General features: G+C 41.3%; 1 protein-coding gene across 2 annotated transcripts; it reads right to left on the bottom strand.

The window, feature by feature from the left end:
- On the bottom strand, positions 1 to 21,902 carry ddx51 (DEAD (Asp-Glu-Ala-Asp) box polypeptide 51). Of its 2 annotated transcripts, XM_060931392.1 has the most exons (16): positions 21,642 to 21,902; positions 11,931 to 12,313; positions 11,717 to 11,838; positions 11,466 to 11,616; positions 11,228 to 11,373; positions 4,315 to 4,386; positions 4,103 to 4,209; positions 3,463 to 3,571; positions 3,247 to 3,389; positions 2,994 to 3,156; positions 2,794 to 2,909; positions 918 to 1,034; positions 714 to 815; positions 536 to 599; positions 313 to 447; positions 1 to 124 (listed from the first exon to the last, which is right to left on the bottom strand). In XM_060931392.1, exons 1-16 carry the CDS (start codon positions 21,662 to 21,664, stop codon positions 98 to 100), a joined length of 1,980 nt encoding a protein of 659 aa, XP_060787375.1. In that variant the 5' UTR covers positions 21,665 to 21,902; the 3' UTR covers positions 1 to 97. The 2 variants fall into 2 exon arrangements, with proteins under 2 accessions (XP_060787375.1, XP_060787376.1); XM_060931393.1 differs by lacking the exon at positions 918 to 1,034.
- Positions 21,903 to 22,397: the final 495 nt, after the last annotated feature.

Here is a 22,397-nt window from a genome sequence, read left to right as displayed (position 1 = left end):
TAAACCTCTTTTTTTTTATTTTTACTGAAAAAGTCAAACCCTGAACAGGAACAAAAGGTACAAAATGAGAGACAAATATTTTCTTCTGCAAGTTTGCTCAGAAATGCTTCTTGTTGTTTTCATCCTTGAAGGAAAAAAAAACAGAAATGCAAAAAGAGGAGTTAGAATATTTTTTCAATTTATTACTAAATAATAATAAATTAGTAGTAATGATCATGAAGAATAATCATGCCAAATGGTTGGATAAAATAAATGTCATCACAATATTTCTAAGTATGTCTTTTACAGAATAGCAGTGATGTCATCTTTTACCTTTATAACTCTGCCCAGCTCAATCAGAACGTCTTCATAGCGGCTCTCCATGCCTCTGAGACTTTCTGGTTTAACGGTCTGCTTCTGTAAACTTGGACTTCCAGCGTCCTGAACCATCTTCACAAATTTTTCCACCTACACACACACAAGCCTTTTGTAATCGATTTTCTTCCTTTTGTAGCCTCTGCAAAAGAACTTTCTTTATGGGTAGCATCATTATCACCTGCACTCCTAAGACAAAGGTGAAGGCCACACCAGCTTTCCCAGCTCTCGCTGTTCTTCCCACTCTGAAACACAGACACATCAGTTCAACAAGAGCAGAAGTCTTCTGCTTTGTTGTTGGCATCTCCTGTTTAAGTAGAACATTTGAGAAATTCATGGATGATAAGGCGTAAACGTGCCTGTGGATGTACGTCCTGATGTACTGAGGAGCATCGTAATTAATGACGCATTTAACTCCTTTAATATCGATTCCTCTGGCTGCAGCGTCAGTGCTGATCAACCTGCGGGGAGATGGAAAAAAATAACAAAAAAACACAAGGTCCTTCGTATGTGTGAATCCGTTCAAAAGTTGATTTGCTTGTAGAGATGAAATGAAAACATACAGCTGAATTTTCCCTTGTTCAAAACGCTTGAGAGTCTTCTGTCTCTCGCTAGGACCGAGTCTGGAGGAGAATTCTGCCACTTCCACACCACCGTAAAGTTTCACCAGTAAAAAGAGTCTGTAAGAGAGAGAGCGAGAGAGAGAGAGATAAAGGGAGACAGAGTGAGGCATACATAAAGAGACAGTGACGGAGAAAGACAGAATAGAGAGAGACAGACAGACAGAAGGAGAAAGAGATTGAAGGAAAAGACCGAGCGAGAGAGAGAATGGGATAAAAGAGCAGGCAAGGTAAGACGAGAGAGAGAGAGAGAGAGAGAGAGAGGCATGCATAAAGAGACAGTGAAGGAGAAAGAGAGAAAGACAGAAGGAAATAGACAGAAAGAGAGACAGACAGAAGGAGAAAGAGATTGAGGGAAAGAGAGAGATACAGACAGGAGACAGACAAAATGGGATAAAAGAGCAGGCAAGATGAGAGAGAGAGAGAGATATAAAGGGAGACATACATAAAGAGACAGTGAAGAGGAAAGAGAGAAAGACAGAAGGAGATATGCAGAAAGAGAGAGTGAGAGAGACAGATAGACAGAAGGAAAAAGAGATTGAGGGAAAGACCGAGAGAGAGAGAAAGAAAGAGAGAGGAGACAGACAAAATGGGATAAAAGAGCAGGTAAGATGAGAGAGAGCGAGAAAGAGAAAGGGAGACAGAGTGAGGAATACATAAAGAGACAGTGAAGAGGAAAGAGAGAAAGACAGAAGGAGATATGCAGAAAGAGAGAGTGAGAGAGAGAGAGACAGACAGAAGGAAAAAGAGATTGAGGGAAAGACTGAGAGAGAGAGAGAGAGAGAGAGAGAGAGAGAGAGAGAGAGAGAAGACCGAGAGGGAGTCAGAGGAAGAGATAGACAGACAGAAGGAGACAGAGAAAATGGGATAAAAGAGCAAGTAAGACGAGAGAGAGAGAGAGATGAAGGGAGACAGAGTGAGGCATACATAAAAAGACAATGAAGGAGAAAGAGAGAAGGAAGGAGGCAGAGAAACAGACAGAGAAGAAGAGGGGAATACAGAAGGAGATAGACAGAAAGGAATGAGAGAAATTAAGGGAAAGACCAAGAAGGAGTGAGAGAAAGAGATAGACAGACAGAATGGGATAAAAGAGTGGGGGAGACAAGAAAGAAAGACAGAGAGAGAGAGCGGGGGAGAGGTTAAGGGAAAGACCAAGAGGGAGGGAAAGAGACAAAAAGACAATGAGATTGACAGAATGGGATAGAAGAACAGGCGAAATGAGAGAGAGAGAGAGAGAGAGAGAGAGATCCGTTTTGCTATAGTTCCATGTGGCAGCGGGGGCGTGGTCAAGCGCCGGTCTGTGACAGGAGGGCGGAGTCAGGGAAGGTAAGTGGCAGAATCACTACACCTGACGGCAATTAACCTGTGTTTGTGTGTGTCTTCCCAGTGACCGCGCCCTATTTAAGGAGGGAGAGCGAGAGCAGAGGGGCTCATCCCTGGACGAGACGCTGGTGTGTGTGTCTCTGTGTGTTGGAAATATAGATATTGTTAGACTGAAAAGTGTGGCAATAAAGCCTCTGTTTACACCTGATCTCTGTCCTGCCGTCCTCTGTGCTCCACCCACACGTATTGAACCGTTACATTCCACTTTAAGCTTAAATGAATAAATCTCTTCATCTCTTTTACAAAATAATTCATTTAAAATATTTGATTACACAGCAGCTTGAAGCAGGTTTCTGAAGATCTGGGACAGCTCTGAAGTTTTACTTATTTATGCAAAGATCTTTGGTGACATTTCCATGGCTACATTATCTTCGCTCATCACAACGTGTGTAAATTTGTATTATCGCCAATATATTCTCAGTATCAGTGCAGCTACCTGTGTGCTGCTTCTCTCGAGTTTGTGAAGCACAGAACAGGATTGAACTTCAGGCGCAGCAGGAAGTGGAGAATAAGAAGTGGCTTCTTGCTCAGTGTGCAGCAGACGTAGTACTCCTGCAGAAAACAAAGCCGCAGGTGAACACAAGAGTGTTTTGTGTGCGTGTGTGTGTGTGGTGCAGATGTTTGGATGATGCGCACAGTCAGGCCTTGAGGGAAGTTGAATTTCTCTTCGCTTGTGGAGCTGTGTGTGGAGCTGAAGAGACGAGGCTGGTGGAGGCCCAGCTGCTGCAGTTTCTCAGGGTTTTGCGTCAGAGTGGCCGAGAAGAGCAGCTTCTGCAGCGGCATCTGCGGCGGAGACAGACTGAGACACACAAACGCACACGACGACTTTTAATGTTAATCTTCTGTCAAATTATCACCAGAAAATTAAACTGAATAAATGAGGTCATACCTCGCCACTGTGATTGGCCCTGGCTCCACTCTCTTAAAGATCGACACCCCTGAGCCACACCCACTTTTATAGACTGCCTTGGTCACCTGATTGAGCCAAGCCTGCTGCATGCTGTCAATCATTCGGTCTGCTTCATCTATGATCTACAAAAAGATAAATAACTTTCTTAAGACGAACCTAAATATCTGAATATCATGCCTGTTGACTGACCCTCACCAAAAAGCGAAGATGTTGCAGACTGAAGCCTTGGTTTTTGTTGATGTGATCCACCAGACGGCCTGGCGTTGCCACGACGATATCTGCCAAACTCCGACTGACACCGCCTCTGAATAAACAGACAGGCATGACACAAACATGAGAAAGATTGTGCCCCTGGGCTACACAAAGCCTGCTAGAAGCATTACTATGACTATAAGCTAAACTTGAGCGCACGTCTATGACACTGTCTTTAAAGGTGGAGTCTGAATTTTTTCTGGCCCAGAAAAATGACGTGCTTCTAGACTTATAATAATAATCACAAAATTTCAGACATATGTTACAAAATCTGTGATTCATAATATGAATATCAGTTGTTCATTCCAAGCATCCATTTACATTTTTTCTGGCCCTGAAATTAGCTCCACCCCCAGCTAAAGCAGTGGTGCACAGCCACGCCTATTTTACAGTATGCCAACTCATAAACATGGAAAGTTTTTTTTTTTAATTCTTGAAAAATGATTTTTTTAAAAAAATATATATATATAATTTTCTGAAAAATTCAAGACATTTTTAAATGTCTAGATTTTATCTCAGCAGATGGATTTCAATTTACAAACATCTCTATTAATTAAAGAATACATTCGGTTTCTGTACTTACCTGATTTCTAAAAGAGTTGCTTGCTCTACAGCAAAAGGTTTTTGCCCGGTAGCCATTACAACTTTTAGCCCAGTTCCTTCAGCGTAAATGCAGAAAACTTTATACACCTGCGAATGAGATCCATAATCATAATGGACAAAATGCAGCAGAATGACCAAGAGATGGGCCAAAGAAAAAAAAAAAACACCATGTAACGAAGTAATGACTTGAACCTGCTGTGCAAGCTCTTTAGTGGGCAACAGCACCAGGGCACGAACTTCACACACCACTCGGGTCATCAGCGCCTGCAACAATGAGATTAACGAGGTGGCATTCAGCATAACCTGACCTGCACAGCACTAACTAAATAAGAACACATCAAATATTTAACAATTATGATAAACAAGAAGATATAAAAACCAGATGATATGTTACAATCAACACAGCACTTTTTAAAGTGGCCATTTGTAAGTTAGAGCCCTCTAGTGCCTGTGAAGTGAATTGCAATTGCACTGAAATCACCGTCAAGCCTTCCCCTTTCTCCTAACCAACCCCACCTCCTCTGCTGAAATTACATTTCCCTTGCATGTTGCCTTTAATGGGGAAAAAAAAACAACAATGCTGAGTAGTTCTATTGTTGCCCAGAAAAATGCAAAAAGAGATGAAATGGCAAAAAAAAAATAACTAACCAGGGTAATGACATGACAATATTACAAATTACTATACATATGGGCCACTTTTTCCATGGAATAAAAACAAGTATTCTATTCCCTTCTACCGTGTTTATTGATGGCATGCAATATTGTTATCATATCATTTATCCTCCATTACCCCTTTTCCACCAAATCAGTTCCAGGGCTGGTTCGGGGCCAGTGCTGGTGCTGGTTCACAACTCATTCAACTTGCGAGCCAGCTGAGAACCAGTTTGCTTTTCCATAGCTCACGGTGCTAAGGGAAGCCACGTCATTACGTCGCTGTATACGTCAGTTACGTCGCTGTATACGTCATTACGTCGCTGTATATGTCAGTTACGTTGCCACGTTTGCATAAACCTTGGCACGAATATCAAAGCAAAAACAACGCGGAAGAAGCAGCAGCAGCAACAACAATAATAATAATAAATGGATGACTTCACGTTTGTACAGCTGCTGCTTCTCGTTGCTTAAAAATGGCGATCTTTCGCGGTCTTGTTATTGTTGTTGGTCTTAACAACTCCGCCCCCCCGCTGACGTAAGCGGTTCTTTTCTCTGGCCCAGCAGAGAGTTGGTGCTAGCCTGGAACCGGTTTTTCTGGCCCCAGAGCCAGTTCTTTGTCAGTGGAAACAGAAAACCCGGTTCCAAACTAAGCACTGGCCCCGAACCAGCCCTGGAACTGCTTTGGTGGAAAAGGGGCACATGTATTACGCCACTCTACCCAATGAAGAATGAGCGTGCAATATCATTATAATATTGCACATTGTCAAGACAACACGATGTCGCAGGCGAAGATCCAATGACAAAACTTTTCTGCTGCGCAGGCGCACAATCATTTCTTTGTCGGCTGGGAAAGAGAGAAGATCCAGTGCTAGGTTTAAGCACTAAATAAATAAACTGAAAACAGAAACTAAATATGCGCTGAACACCTGAAAGGCTACCAAAACTTCATTATATGTTCTTCACGCATATTTACAAGAGAAAAACATACCAATGGATGTCGAAAAACTGGAAAAGAGACACATTGGAGATGTAAAACTTCTATGCTAGTGAGTGACTGTGACAGTTTGTATGCAAACACGGCTGCAAGGTTTGCTTCATTAAAAGCGGAAGATTTAAAAGAGACAGACGTAGACCCCAAAGCCGTTTGTTTTCAGGATAATGGCTGGCTGATGAAATTATTGGCTGGCTAGCTGACTCAGCCAAAACCTTAATGGCTGCTGCAGCCACCAAAATGTTTATGGCTACAAATGGCTGATACTGGACGTCACTGTGTGGCATATATCCGGGCGAACGGATCAAACAAATGGGGGGAATAAATAGCAAATTACCACAGGTCCCCTGGTCTCTTACTTCATTATAAATATAAATCTAGCAAGATTGTAGTTCAATGCTAATAATAAGCTAATCTGGATTGTTCGAGGAAGGCATCTAGCTATCTACTCTCACTAGCAATGACCAGTGAAGGACTGGCAGCTATCTTACTATGATGAAAGTAGAGTGGTGGAGTACTTTTTTTTTTTTTATCAATCTCGAAGTATGTGAAACAAACAAAAAAAAATACCTTTACACTTTCCCTCAGCAGCAGCAAAGAATGCAGCCATCTCGTCGATATCGGAGTCGATTGATGCTCTGGGTGGGTTCCCGGGTTCCCCAGTGTATCGTGGTAACGGTGTGAGGGGCGGGAAGCCAGACAGGTAGTCACAACGGCAAGCTTGTGGTGGCTCTCTGTGCTATCAGTTCTAAATCTCTACAGTGTATGCCTATACGTCTCTATTGTGTTACTACTAGTGTGTACAGTTGATCATGTTTGTGTCACTTTTCTTGTAGCTCATGATGTGGATAAACCCATTATTTGATGTACACAGTTCTTAGTGGCTCAGCCAAATTTTATTAGATAGCGGCTCAAATTGGCTTACAAAATTATTGGCTGGCGGCGGCTCAAATTCTAAATGGCGGTTTTAGCGGCACCTGGCGGCGGCTTCGGGGTCTAGACAGACGCAATGAACACCTGAAAGGCTACAAAAACTTCCCTGGGTATTCTTCACACATATTTACAAGAGAAAAACATACCAACAGACATTGAAAAACTGGAAAAGAGCGCAATAGCAGAAATCTTGTCAAAGTTCTACTTGGAGGTGAGGAAATGTGATGGAGACTTTTACAAGAGGACTTCACTCGTGGACTTTACTCAGCAAAGCTGTTTTGTTTTGAACAACTGCAATGTAACCATTAACTACGACCAAAAGTAACTTTGAACTTGAACCATCCACCTGTATATAACTTGTATATAAGTTGGGTTGTTGTTCAGGCTTTTTGGACTTGTACCATTTTTATTGTTAGAACTTTAACTTTGTACACTGGATTGACAAAACACTGAATTACATTCGATCAGAATCAGCATTCAATATCGGTAAGTTACACCCCTGTTCTTAACTTTTTGTAAAATCTAGAATTGTTCCATAGAATGTGTATGTATAATAATAATAATAATAATAATAATAATAATAATAATAACAACAACTCGCTTTTTTTGTGGTATATCAGATATATTCCATTCAGCTACTCGTCTTCGACTCGTTCAATATCATGTTAGCTGAATGGAATACATCTGATATACCACAAAAAAAGCCAGCCAATATTATTTAATTATAATTCTTCCAACCTATCTTTAAGTTTTGAAGATTATTACAGCTCCAGGAACACTTGTACATATTACAAACTGCACCTTTAATACCTTTATGGTACCTTCAATTAAAGCAGATATGTTGCACGGGCGATTGCTCTAAGACAACGAGGGAGGCTCAGCCTCCTCTAAAAATGCCCTTATAACTTTGTGTGCGTGAGTTTCTCCCCCTCGTGACAGCGCGATGCAGCGCAGCCTCAGTGGGCTTCAATGGCATTGGGAGCTCTGCGCTTTCAATCTCAAAATGCAAGACGATTATTGGACAAATACTGCGAAAATGCCCGCCTACGGACTCCCACGGACTCCCAGCCTCAGTGGACTTCAGTGGCATTTGGGAGCTCTGCGCTTTTCAATCTCAAAATGCAAGACGGTTATTGGACAAATACTGCGAAAACGCCCGCCCACGGACTCCGAGCCTCACATGGGAGGGACATGGCAGTTTCCGCGAGGAGACTGGTGACTGGTGAAAGCGGCCGGATATTTTCTTTGATTGACAGCTCGTTTCAACTATAGACAGGCAGCGGTACAGTGTTGCCAGATTGGGGGTTTCCCGCTCAATTGAGCGGTTTTAAGTGCATATTGGCGGATTTTGAACATATTTTGGGCTGGATAACGTCAGCAGTATCTGGCAACATCAGTTCAGTCCCATGCGGATTCGCAAGTGCTGTATTGTAAGAGATCAGCTTACATTTCGATTTCATTCATTACATACGGTTTCTACCAGCTTTTTTAGTTTGTATATATTTTCATTGTAAATAAAGTGTAAATATAGTGTTGTCAAGTTTGCTATCTTAGTTCCAGAAATTTCATTTATTTGAGTGACTGAACTTGAACTTGAGGGGGCTAGTCAGCTAGCAAGAAAGTTGCGCACGGATGCCAAGCATTGCTGATTTAATTTTGGCAAAGCCATTTGCCAGTCTTCCTTTCGAGGAAAAAATTAAAATTAAACAGCAGGATAGACCAATGCCTCAAACTGACTTGGTGAAAAAGGTAGGGAATAATACTCGTTCCTTTCAGCTCTCCTGGTACGAGAAAGTGAATTGACTAACAGCAAGTGACCCACATCAACAACAGTAAATAGGCTACTTTAGTAATGTATCATGGATGGATCAAAAATATAGAATCTATTTAAAATGTTTATGCTGAGTATATTATATTGGAATATATATTTTTCTGGATATGAATTAAACACAGCTACAATTTGGAAAACATTTTTAAACAAAAACACAGCCGAGAACATTTCACACTACAGACCTGGATTAAAAGTGAAGGGTTATCAAAATTGTCAATAAAACATCTCATCTCATCTCATTATCTCTAGCCGCTTTATCCTTCTACAGGGTCGCAGGCAAGCTGGAGCCTATCCCAGCTGACTACGGGCGAAAGGCGGGGTACACCCTGGACAAGTCGCCAGGTCATCACAGGGCTGACACATAGACACAGGCAACCATTCACACTCACACCTACGGTCAATTTAGAGTCACCAGTTAACCTAACCTGCATGTCTTTGGACTGTGGGGGAAACCGGAGCACCCGGAGGAAACCCACGCGGACACGGGGAGAACATGCAAATTCCACACAGAAAGGCCCTCGCCGGCCCCGGGGCTCGAACCCAGGACCTTCTTGCTGTGAGGCGACAGCGCTAACCACTACACCACCGTGCCGCCCATCAATAAAACATTTCTCAGTCAAAATAAGTAAAATATAGGGAAAGTGTCATTGAATGAAATGTGTGGCACCCAGCTCTACTGCTGAGGTTCCTGACAAAGAGCTGCTTTCAATAATGATCAATTTTTAAACAACATGCCACAATTTTAAAATATAAAATGTGAAAATATACCCCCCTCCCCCCAACACCACCATCATCATGTATATTGGACAGTAGGCTAATGGGCCAAAAAACCCTGTTATTTCACAGTTTGTGACGCTGCCAACAATCAGCCAGATCAGAGGCAAGAGTATGGGCAAAATTGATGTGTTTTTTCTTTTAAAATCTGGAAATATCGTAACCGACCAGCCTCCCCTGTTTGAAAGACTACCAGCCGCCACTGATATGTTGCGATATTGAACTGCAATATATACTGTATCATTTTGCCTACCGTTCTACCTCTAATAATAAACATGTAAAAGATGGCATCTAATTTTTTTTTAAAGCTACATAGTACCTTACTACCAAGCTAGGTAGTCATTTAGATATTTATGTTTAGCGAGTAATTGTAAAAAGGGTTTGGTATAACTCTAGCTATATTTACGACCTAATTTCATGTTGCTACGAATAAGCTATTTAAAAGCTAGCTAATGCTCGTTATGAAGAATAGACAGTGATATACAGATATATATACATACACCGGCCACTCTATTAGGAACACCCATACTTCCACCTGCTGCTGTTTTATGCAGTTATCTAATCAGCCAATCCCTTGACAGCAGCACGATGCATAAAATCATACAGATACAAATCAAGAGCTTCAGTTAATGTTCACTTATTCAAACATCAGAATGGGAAAATTGTGATCTCAAAGTGAGACTTTCACTGTGGCATGGGGGTTGGCTTGAGCCAGATGGATTGGTCTGAGTATTTCAGAAACTGCTGATCTCAAGTGGTTTTCACACACAACAGTCTCTAGAGTTTACACAGAATGGTGCGAAAAACAAAAAAAACATTGACTGAGGGACAGTTCTATGGGTGGAAACAAACGTCTTGTTGATATAAGAGAGGTCAGAGGAAAATGGCCAGATTGGTTCAAGCTTTTTTGCCAGGAAGGATATAGTAACTCATAGCAACTCTTTACAACCGTGCTGAGCAGAAAAGCATCTCAGCATGCAACGGCAGAAGACCACATTGGGTTCCATTCCTGCAGCCAAGAACAGGAATCTTAGAATCAACAACAAGTTCCTATTAAAGTGGCTGGTGAGTGTATATATTTTTTAAATGAGTTTCTGGGCCAGAAACAAAATGCAAAAATGGAGCCCTGAAATGATAAAAACTAACCAATCAACTCAATGCAAATCCTGCGAATCAAGATATTACTAAGATATCTTTGAAATAAAATGACTATTACGTGTCTATGAACAGGTTGAAACGTTACACACTGTACCTTTGATATGAGAATCACGGAAACGTCTAAAGGCTCAGAGTGATCCAGCACTAATAAATATATGTGTATAATTTGACTGTATAATTAACAGTGATTCCATGAAATTGAGTCGTACATGAGCTGATATCCGACGACGCGCGTAACACCGAGTCGGCTATAAGCCATGTACGACGAGATTGAGTGAAATAACTGTTTTATTCTATCCACATTCACTGGATTTTGAGAAACAAAGCATTTTTATTTTTTGCAAATTCGATAAATAAAAACTTTTCCAAAACGTCTGACAAAATCATTTCCGCTTAGAATGTAAACAAACCGGGGAAACGACAGGAGCAATTTGTGAAAAATGCGATAATAATAATAATAATAATAATTCTTGAAAAACAATTTTAAAATATATACGTTCTTATCATTAAATACTTTCATTCCATATTTTGTTACTTTTTTGGGGTTTTGTTTTCGAGTAGAGTTCTTATTTCGTCCTTGGTTGGTTCAGCAACACGCTCTGCCATTTTGTTTTTCTCTACTCACGGTATATGAGCTGATACCCTAGTAGTAGAGTAGCCAATCAGAGCGTGCAATTGCGCATATCCAGTGAATGTGGATAGAATAATATACAGTATGACCAATATGACTAAAATGCATTGTTTTTGTGTACAGAACGTCGCACCTGTACAACAGGTATAACGAACGCCAGAGTCTTTCCACTTCCTGTAGGCGCAGACACACAGATGTCTCTGGGCCTGTAACCTCCTCGACCAATCAGAAGACCTGAATTGACACTTTCCAAGACGGCAGGGATCACCTCAGCTTGAACTGTGTGTAATAAAAGCAAAGGAATGTGATGAAAACAAAGAAGAAAATTATAAAGTCAGTCATCGACTCTTACATAAATCTGTATCTCTGACCCGGGAAGAAGGTCTGGATCCCATTGGCCTTCAGTTTCTTCTGTAGCAAGGGACAAATTCCTGGCACATCACCAAGAGGGATCAAATTGCTCTTAATGTCTTTCGCGATCATGTCCGGCTCAGCCAGCCACTTAGGCAACACCCTCTGGACCTAGAAGGCAATAATAATAATACAAAACATGGTTCATCCTATAGACTGCTCATAGACAACAGAAAACATTAATGTGTCGCAATAATGTTCGCACGGACACCTTTTGAACCGCCTTATTCTCAAATCCACCCAGAATGCGAAAGCTGGAGCTTGTGTTCGACTTGTCAGGCTGAGCGTCTGCACTTTTGTGGCTTTCAGGCTCATCTACTGCTGCAGTCGACTCTACAAAAAAAGACCATATCTATTAAAATATCCGCATAGTTTCCAGGAATTCATTCGCTTTCCTGATAGATTTATGGATGCATTATATGCACCTGTGTGTTGCTGCTCCTCTTGACAAGTTACACTTCCCTTTTTGTCTTTTTTCTTCTTTTTCTTTCTCGCCTGGTCACTCGGACCCAAACCTGTGTGTTCCGCAGTCGAGTCATCAACATCGTCCTGCTCGCTAATGCTTTCCTTTCGCTTCTTCTTCTTTGGCTGCTTTTTCTCTTTTTCTTGCTGCTGCTCGAGTTTTCTTTTAGTCTTTCCTATACAACTCTGTTCACTTGTCTTCGTATCCTGGATATCGGACTCCTTTGTAGTTGTAAGACTCCGTTGTTCTCTGGCCTTGGCGCGTTCCTGGAGCTTGCTTAGCAAAGCTTTGGATCTTGACTTGCTATTTGATTTACTTTCCTCGTCTTCCTCCTCTCCTTGGTATCTGGAGGATAATCAAAGCACAAAAGAACTGAGCTGCTGGACAGTGCAGTAGTTCTCAATAGACCCCTTGCGCGTGACATCACGCATCACGTGATAATTACACCTGGGGGTCAAACAGACACCGTCTTTCATGTAAGCAAGGCTTAATCTGTCTTCAATATGGTTCATTTTTGTGCAGTTTTTGCTTGTTCAAATGGAGAAATAGAGAAAAGGCATTACCATCTCCTCACTGTCATGAAAAATGTTAACAAAGAGAAACGAATGCTTCAAGAACAACAAAGAAATGAGTGGTTAAAGAGAATACGACAAGAGGAGCCAAGCTGGAAAACTCCAGAGAAATTCGCGATTGTATTTAAAATAAAATAGAAAGTCGGAAGTGAGTATGGAAGAGTTTGCTTAAGAACCTCGTTTTATTTTTTCTGCTCACATTCGAGTTAGCGTCGTCATGAAAGTCTTTGGTTTTCTGACAGGTGAAGCCGCTTCCTTATTCGACACGGAAAACCCAGATTGGTTTGAAACAACTCGGACATAACTCAGTAAAAAGCCCAATAAGGAGCGACATGCATGATATATCCAGAAAGAACAGAAAAGATTAAGAGCAGAGAGCGCTGAAGCTTTGTTTTTGTTATCAGAAGAACACGGTCCTGTGCAAAATGACACCATGGAGCCAGAGTGTAGTAATGACCCTACAGTTCGAGGGTGTTCTACACAAACACACTGAGCTTTACAACAGCTGCGCGCATGTGAAATGGAAATAAATCAACTAAAGCAGGAAAAACTATTTTGGATAAAACTGTTACTGTCCGTTACACACTTATCAACCTGTGTGACTCAGCTGTGCCTTTTGAATAGAGAATAAATGAAGGGGGAACTGAACATTAACCGTTTACTGAAATTATTCTTACAAGGGTGATTATAGTTACTATATAACTACAGCTACAACTAGAATGTGCTGATCATGTTAGCGTTTGTAATTATTGTTCCATCCACTATTCGATAAAATGAAAAAATCTTACAATATTGCTTGAAGGTCTAGAGCAAGATATTTTGTTATTTTACAAATAATAACACTTCAGATATTGTTTTAACAACAATAAGCATCTCTGTATAAATGATAAAGTGCAAATAGCTCTGTAACTAGATGTCCGTGGAGTTGCTGAGACATGGAGAGGTGGGAATACCATCAAGCCCACAGTTCAGGTAGGAGTCCTTTGAGGGTAAATACTTTAGCTTTCACAACGTTCTGTTCCCAAAAGCTGACGTTGGGAAAAATTCTTTCCACAAAGGTGGTTTTCTTGCTTTTGTAGTTTTCTTTAAAACTGCTCTTCCATGTCGGGACTCTTCGGGGAAAGAAGGTATATTCCAAGATGTAGCTAATGCTAGGCCATAAATCTGCACCGTCACTCCAGTCGTTTCAGGGAATTTTGTACAGATCAGAACTGTTAATAAACTCTAATTTCTGTGTGTGTGTGTGTGTGTGTGTGTGTGTGTAATATATGCAGTTGAAACCGTATATTTACAAACACTTTAGGAAAAGAGACAATCTTTTTTTTTCTCATAGTCAGACATGAAATCAGACATTCACTTTAACTTTTTCATGTCTGTCTGAATATTTAAAATTATTTCAATGTACTTAATGCCAAATTAATCAGAGAAGGAGTTTTTTATTCAATATTTTAATTGCTTTTATCAAATCAGAAGTTTACATACACTGCAGTTTGTGTGCCTTTAAACAATGTAGGAACGCCCAGATGATGATGTCATGTCTTTGGAAGCTTCTGATAGGTTAATTGGCAACATTTGAATTAATTGGAGACACACCTGAGACACACACCTGTGATTGTATTTTAAGGAACACCTCAAACACAGTGCTTCCTTGTACACAACATGGGTAAATCTAAAGAAATTGATCAAGATCTCAGACTAAGAATGGTTAACTTGCACAAGTCTGGCTCATCTTTGGGGGAAATTTCAAGAAGCCTGAAGGTGCCACGGTCTTCAGTTCAAACCATTATACGAAAGTATAAACAACGTGGGAATGTCGAGCCATCATACCGCACAGGAAGGAGACGGATTCTGAGTCCCAGAGATGAGCGGGTTCTGGTCAGTGCTGTGCGTAAGAACCCAAGAATGAATGCAAAGGACCTTGTGAAGATGATGGCTGAAGCTGGTAAGAGTGTGTCACTGTCCACGGTGAAACGAGTTCTGCACCAACATGGGCTGAAAGGCCACTCTGCCAGGAGAAAGCCATTACTCCAACACAAACAAACAGGCCAGATTACAGTTTGCAAATGAACACAGGGGAAAGGATCTCAATTTTTGGAGACATGTCTTGTGGTCGGATGAAACTAAAATTGAGCTGTTTGGCCATAATCAACAACGATATGTTTGGAGAAAAAAAGGAGACGCTTACAATCCTAACAAAACCATACCAACAGTGAAACATGGCGGAGGCAGCATCATGTTGTGGGGTTGTTTTGCTGCAGGAGGTACTGGTGCACTTCACAAAATCAATGGAGTAATGAAGAAGGAACAGTATGTGGAGATACTGAACCAACACCTGAAAGCATCTGCCAGGAAGTTAAAGCTTGGCCACAAATGGGTCTTCCAAATGGACAATGACCCGAAGCACACCGCCAAACTGGTCAAAAAATGGCTTGATGACAACAAAGTCAATGTTTTGGAGTGGCCATCACAAAGCCCCGACCTCAACCCTATTGAGCATTTGTGGGCAGAGCTGAAACGACATGTGCATGCAAAGCAGCCAAAAAATATGGCCCAGTTATACCAGTTCTGTCAAGAGGAATGGGCCAAAATTCCTGTCAAGTATTGTGCAAAGCTTGTTGAAGGTTATCCAAAACGTTTGACCCAAGTCAGACAGTTTAAGGGCAATTGTACCAAGTACTGATGAAGTGTATGTAAACTTCTGATTTGATAAAAGCAATTAAAATATTGAATAAAAAACTCCTTCTCTGATTAATTTGGCATTAAGTACATTGAAATAATTTTAAATATTCAGACAGACATGAAAAAGTTAAAGTGAATGTCTGATTTAATGTCTGACTATGAGAAAAAAAAAAGATTAAATATACGGTTTCAACTGTGTATATATCAGGGCTTTGAACCAGAATTTTTTTTCCTATTGGTTCATTCCAAACAGAAACGGAATTTTAACGTTTCCGGTTTTGGGTTCCACCATTAAATAGACGTTCCCGAACCGGTTAGAAAAAAAAAATTTCGTTCCCGGAACGGTTAATTACGTTCCCTGTCAGCTGTTTAACAAATGGCTATAAAATTATGTCTCTGTCTCATCCAGCTTAAGCCAAATGTAGGCTAATTCTATTACAACCTTCATTAAATAAGACAAGAAATAATTCAAAACAATTATTATTTCAAATGTTGGCGATTTGGATTCTCAGTATGTCTTCCCATCTACACAAACAGAAAAAGTGCCAAAAATGAAAGAGAATTCGTTTAGTGTGTTACCAAAGGCTAGTCAGGCCCTATAGAGGGCTACCGCATGACATCACCGCGCCGTGAGATTTCGGTAGTCGCCATATTGGAAGACCAAGTACACATCTATGCAAGTACATACATACATAAAACAAACTACACCTGAAATGTAGCCAGGGCCGGTTCTGCCCTAATCTGGACCCGGGTGCAACATCGCGCAACCCCCCCCCCCCCAAAAAAAACAGTCTAAATCAGGACAACCATCACATAACTATAACTATAAACATTTTATATCAACTATTTTAACTAAATGGGCTATAATCAATAAGCCTGCAGGCAGCCACGGCGGGCTGCCTCAGAAAAGTAACCATTTGTCCTTCCTTAAAACTCGTTTTGCATTTTCTGCCTCCTTTTTTGTATTTTCGACCCTCCGTTTATTTTCTTTCCTTTTCTGAAAACCCGATTTGTGTCCAGACATTTTGTTCTGCTACCAACGAACTAACTCGTCAGGTCTCGTCTCTCGAGTCCGCGATGATTCCCGTGGGAAGGGCAACAACTGATACATTTTTACAAACAGCCAATAGGGAGGTTGCAACGTTCAGGCTCTTCTTTGCTTAGACACTCAGTAATGGAGACGTGATAGTAGTCCACCTTCCCGCTCTCTCCATTCAGTCAGCGAACGTCACACAGGAAGTGAACCCCAGCGGGTCATAGAAACTTGCGCAGGAGAAGAATGGCTTTTTTATTTGTAGGCTACGGAAACTTTGAGGAACGAAATAAAAACCGGTATTAACCGGTAAGGTATTAGGCAGAGACCCGTCCACCCGTAAATTTGACGGGCAATTGCCGATTTCAACGGGCAAGTATACACACAGACGGATACTGAAACGGACGATAATGCCGAAAATTTTCGCACATGAATACTCCCACATGTCATCCGATAAATCCAGTTATGTTCCGCCCACACACGGACTGGCCATCGGGAGTAGCGGGAGTTTTCCCGGTGGGCTGGTGGTTCAGCGTGGGCCGGCGGAGAAAAAAAAAAACAGTTGCGCGCTGGCCTTTAATATGATAAGCAATGTTAACAGTTTCTTTAACAAACTGTTAACATTGCTTATTACAGTTGCGCGCTGGCCTTTAATATGATAAGCAATGTTAACAGTTTGTTAAAGAAACTGTTAACATTGCTTATCATATTAAAGGCCAGCGCGCAACTGTTTTTTTGTTTTTTTTTTCCTCCGCTGGCCCACACTGAACCACCGGCCCACTGGGAAAACTCCCGCTACTCCCGATGGCCAGTCCGTGTGTGGTTCCGCCATCATTTACAAATCGTAAGAAACACAGTTTAATACGAAAAATACTGAAAACTTGAAATGAAAAATCAGAATATTTCATCGTTTCCGCCATTTTGGCCCGCACTGAATCTTGTAACATGCGGACTGAATAAATCGCGAATTCTGATTGGTCGAAAATTGCCAAACACCCTGCGTTGTAGTTTCCTCTTTCTTGGCGGGAGAACCGCATTTTTTTTTGCTGACTCACTCTTCTGGATCAAGATGAATCCCAACAAACGCCCCAAATTGAATGTGACAAAAACTGATTCGTTTTTCCACAAAAAGACAGAAAAGGTATGTGTGATACATTGATTAACAAGGGGGTTTCATTGGGGTATGGTAAAATAGAATACTGTTGTTTTTTTTTTTTTATTAAATACTGTAACTAGATCAAAAGATTATATACAATTCATTGTTGTTTATTTTCTTTTCACTTTTGTTACCAAATCAAACACCATACATACATCTGATACATTCAGGAGTGAAACTGAAAAAAATACAAAGTAAAAATATGCAATATTTCTGATCAAAAATTACACGCCATTTCACCCTGAAAATGTCCTAGAATGCAGGAAATGAAGTCTAAATTTCAAAAATTTTCTGGGGGGGCATGCCCCCAGACCCCCCTAGAGGGACTTCGCGCCTGCGGCGCTCGTCTTCGCACCTGCGGCGCTTATCAGGATTATATAAAATATTATTTTTGACTGGTAAATTTCTTTTTCTGCCTAATACCCTATTAACCGGTTACCATTATTTTTAATAAGCGTTTCTGTTCCGGAACATAAAAAATAATAAAGATTCTGGTTTCGTTTCTGTTCCATGTGAAATAGAAAAAGTTCCCGGTTTTCGTTTTCGTTCCTTGAACCGGTTCAAAGCCCTGATATATATATATATAAAATTCGCTTCTTTCTGACCAAGTAATACAGTAGTACAGCTTTTTTTTAGCTGTAGTTTTCTTCGGACAACAGCAACAGACACCGGACGGGTTGTTGTTGCTTTTTTTTCTACAGGGTGTCACGTTACTAAATTTTCATCACGTAAAAAGAAAGAGAGACAGAACGACATACGAGTGTTGGATAGGACATTCCGAAGAATTTAAAATGGTGGGAAAAAAACAACAATATACCAAAATAACAACCCAACAACATGAGTAGCACTTGTCATTTAGCAAAGAATAAGTCTACTAGGTTAGTAAATGTTAAATATGCATCCATCGGAAAACTTCACCACGTATTGACGTGGTGAAGTTTTCCGATGGATGCATATTTAACATTTACTGCTTTGTTATAGTCACAAAAGTCTTCAGAACAAAGGACTTGTGCATTTCTCTGTCACAAAGGTTTCTGATCTTCTCCACAAAAGAATGGCTGTTGCTCTGACTGCAGGATTCCAATCCACCCAAGCAGGTGCCACACCTAATACCACTCATTTAATCAGTTCATCCAGTGAACTATCAAGTTTGCCTTCTGTCTGGCTGGAATGAAAGTCTGCAGCCACACAAAGTCTGTGTGTAAGATTGACAGAACAAAAACAGAAAAAACAATAAGACTGCTGAAAATAGCTGCTGTCTTCCAGAGGTGGAAGTACATTTACTCGAGTACTGTACTTAAGTACACTTTCTGAGTATCTATACTTTACCTGAGTATTATTTTTTGGGGAAACTTATGACTTTAACTTCACTACATTTGAAAGACAAATAACGTACTTTTCACTCCACTACATTTCTGTCAAGGTCTCGTTACTCGTTACAATGAAACGGCTTTGAAAATGGATGTTTTTTCTTTTCTAAAACGTGATTGATTTTTTTTGCAGGCGACCCTGAGACAACCTGTCAGTAATCACGAGGGTCACATCACGTCTATAGACTGTATAAACGTGCTGAGAAATCACTGTTCAGTGATTTCTCAGCAGCATTATTTAACATGATCAGGTGGTGGTAAAATGGAAGGAAGCAGTTCTTCTGGCGAATGCATGCACCCAGGGCTTTACCTGGAACCCATGTTTCAGTTTTCTGAAAGGATTAAAGAGTCGTTTCGTTTTAAATGTTTGCTACGTTGCCGAAAATGAACCACATCACGGCCTACAAAAACTCACCATCCAACCTGCGGAAGCATATTGAGGTATATAAACATTTTATTCCAAGAGAAATCTTGCAGTGAAGTTGTCTGTGCTTTTAGAGCTAGTGATAACGTTGCAATAGCTATGCAGTCTGGTTAGTCAAATGACTTTCTATGGATTTGCCTGTCAAGTTGCCATCGCCTTGTTTACACATAGCTAGTTAACTTGGACACTGTTATGGCCCTTTTCCACTACCCTTTTTCAGCTCACTTCAGCTCGCTTCAGCTCACTTCAGCCCGACACGGCTCGCGTTTCGACTACCAAAAACCAGCACGACTCAGCTCGCTTCAGCCCTGCTTAGCCCCTAAAACTCGCACCGTTTTGGAGTGGGGCTGAAGCGAGCCAAAGCGAGCCGAGTGAGGCTGGGGGCGTGAGCAGACACTCCCCTGTGCACTGATTGGTGAGGAGGAGTGTCCTCACATGCCCACACACGCCCCGCGAGCACGCTGGGATCTGTAAACACCGCAAACCCGGAAGGAGAAGAATTACGAATTACGAGAATTTCTGAAGCCTTATGCGCCTCGCCTCATCTATACGCTCTTGCCAGTATCTGTTGGTGTTGTCGGTGACAGCAAGCCACAGCACCAAGACCAGCAACACTAACGACTCCATGTCCTCCATGTTTATTGTTTACTATTCGGGTCGTGAGACTACCGCTTAAAAGCTCACTGATGTCACTGTTTGCGCTGCTTAACGACATCACCTGACGTCCACCCCCTTTCGCTAACTCCACCCAATGTGTCCACCCACTTCCAGCCAGCACGGTTCAGCGCGGTTGTAGTCGAAATGCAACTCCAACAGCCCCGTTCAGCCCGACTCAGCACGGCATGGCTCAGCCCAACTCAGCCGCGTTTGTAGTGGAAAAGCGGCATTAGTTAGCATGTAATAACAGAGTTATGCTAATATGAATAACGTTAACTTATCTGAAGTCCTTTCAGAAATGTGTTTTAGCATAATATTGCCAAATAAACAGAATGTAGAAATGTTTCTTTTCTAGTCACGTTAGCTACCCAATATGATTTCAAGTTTGAAAAGAGTTTGCTAGCATGTCAGGTGGAGTTTCACTGACTAGCTAGCTTAAAGTGCCATTCCACCATTGGATGTATTTTTTTGGCATAAAATACAATATATTTTATGACAACATGACTAGACAGAGAAATCTTTTAGCTTCAAAATGATATATCAAAAATAATTTTTTGACAACGACAAGTATATTAATTTTGCGACCAAAGTCACCTACCCTTTTAATTTCCACGCAGTAGTGAAACGTGATGTCATCGGCAGGTTCCCCTTCTTGTGTACCACGTCACGTGTGACGTGGCACAGATTATCAGCAATGGCGGACAGAACGCGATTGTCAGCTTCGGAAAAGAAGCGAAGGAAAATAGCAAGTGATGCCCAAAGGAGACGGTCGATGGTGAATATCGGCACAGCAATCGACAAGTGGAAATCGCGTTCTATCCGCCATTGCTGATAATCTGTGCCACGTCACACGTGACATGGTACACAAGAAGGGGAACCTGCCGATGACATCACGTTTCACTACTGCGCGGAAATTAAAAGGGTAGGTGACTTTGGTCGCAAAATTAATATACTTGTCGTTGTCAAAAAATTATGTTTGATATATCATCTCATCTCATCTCATTATCTCTAGCCGCTTTATCCTTCTACAGGGTCGCAGGCAAGCTGGAGCCTATCCCAGCTGACTACGGGCGAAAGGCGGGGTACACCCTGGACAAGTCGCCAGGTCATCACAGGGCTGACACATAGACAACCATTCACACTCACATTCATGGTCAATTTAGAGTCACCAGTTAACCTAACCTGCATGTCTTTGGACTGTGGGGGAAACCGGAGCACCCGGAGGAAACCCACGCGGACACAGGGAGAACATACAAACTCCACACAGAAAGGCCCTCGCCGGCCCCGGGGCTCGAACCCAGGACCTTCTTGCTGTGAGGCGACAGCGCTAACCACTACACCACCGTGCCGCCCTGTAGTGTTTCTGCACTGTAAAAGGGGAAAACTCTGATATTCACAGTTTCTGATGAATGGCAAGTTGTTTCTTCCTGCAAAATAGATTTGGCACTTAAAATGAAATTAAATTGGTTCATTTCAGATCTTTAGTGAGGACGGGTCATTTTTGGCCCGGAGGACAAGGGGTGTATACAGAAAACGAAGCCATCAGGAGGGTTAAGCATTTATATAAACTCATTCACATGCAGAACCAGTAGAAATAAAGGTGGCATAACAATACTGTCATATGAAATAAGTCTAAACTGCAATGTTGACATGCATGAAGTAAATCTGTCAGAACACCTGTATCAGTAACTCACAGAAACTGTGTTCAGAGCCACAAAGCTGTGCAACTCGACAGTTCAGCATTCAAAACAAACCACATGATCACTTTTAATGATCTCATACCGGTTGATCATGAAGAGAGCCATTGCACACAGTCAGCTCTGCTGTAGATCCAGCACATCCAGAAGTTTACAGATGTTGTTCGGGATCAGTAGAAGACCCACAACACCGGAAACTGCACGAGAGCACATGCGATTGTGATTAAACCGGAAAGACGAGTATGCATGAACACATATCGATTGGTTATTTAAGTATGGACATAATCCTGTTTAATATAAACACAAATGAACAGCCATGTGAGAACGCTGGCAGTCGCATTAAGATGACGGAGGGCGGGTTTTGATGACGTAGAAGAAGCCTCTTTTGAGAGTGCATTATGGGTATCGTGAGCGTAGATTTTAGAAAGGAAGAGTAGTAGTAGAGTAGAGTAACTTTATTGATCCCTAGAGGGAAATTAAAGTGTCAAGTAGCTTATACAAAAATACAAAAAAAAAAAAAACATATTAAGATACAGAGAGGGAAGAAATTACACTAGATCAACATTACACTAAATTACACTAAATCAACACTAAATTACTCTAATTCAACAAAGAGCAAAAACTTCTAGTATGGTGCAAAGAGAGATATTAAAGTAAAACATTAAGTGAACAAATAACAAGTAAACAAATAGCAAGTGTCAGCCATGATAGAGGGGATGCTTCTCAATTGTAACAGTAAAAAGTCCAGTGAAGAAACTATTGCACAGTCAAAAAACCCACCCACACACACCACACACACACACACACAGGGATTACAGTGAACAAGAACAGACTTATCAGT

This window comes from Neoarius graeffei, chromosome 10, assembly GCF_027579695.1.
Source record: "Neoarius graeffei isolate fNeoGra1 chromosome 10, fNeoGra1.pri, whole genome shotgun sequence".
Lineage (NCBI taxonomy): Eukaryota > Metazoa > Chordata > Actinopteri > Siluriformes > Ariidae > Neoarius > Neoarius graeffei.
Note: the sequence above shows the minus strand (reverse complement) of the source record. Positions and strands in the feature narration are given on the sequence as shown.

Bases quoted from the DNA above. Each gene is read 5' to 3' on its own strand.
- ddx51 (XM_060931392.1), bottom strand. From the start codon at position 21,664: ATGGCTCTCTTCATGATCAACCG. The intron at 11,617-11,716 runs GTGTCCGTGCGA...ATTGCCTTCTAG, and splicing joins AGAATAAGGCGGTTCAAAAG to GTCCAGAGGGTGTTGCCTAA. The intron at 4,210-4,314 runs GTTCAAGTCATT...TCTCATTCGCAG, and splicing joins CTAAAGAGCTTGCACAGCAG to GTGTATAAAGTTTTCTGCAT.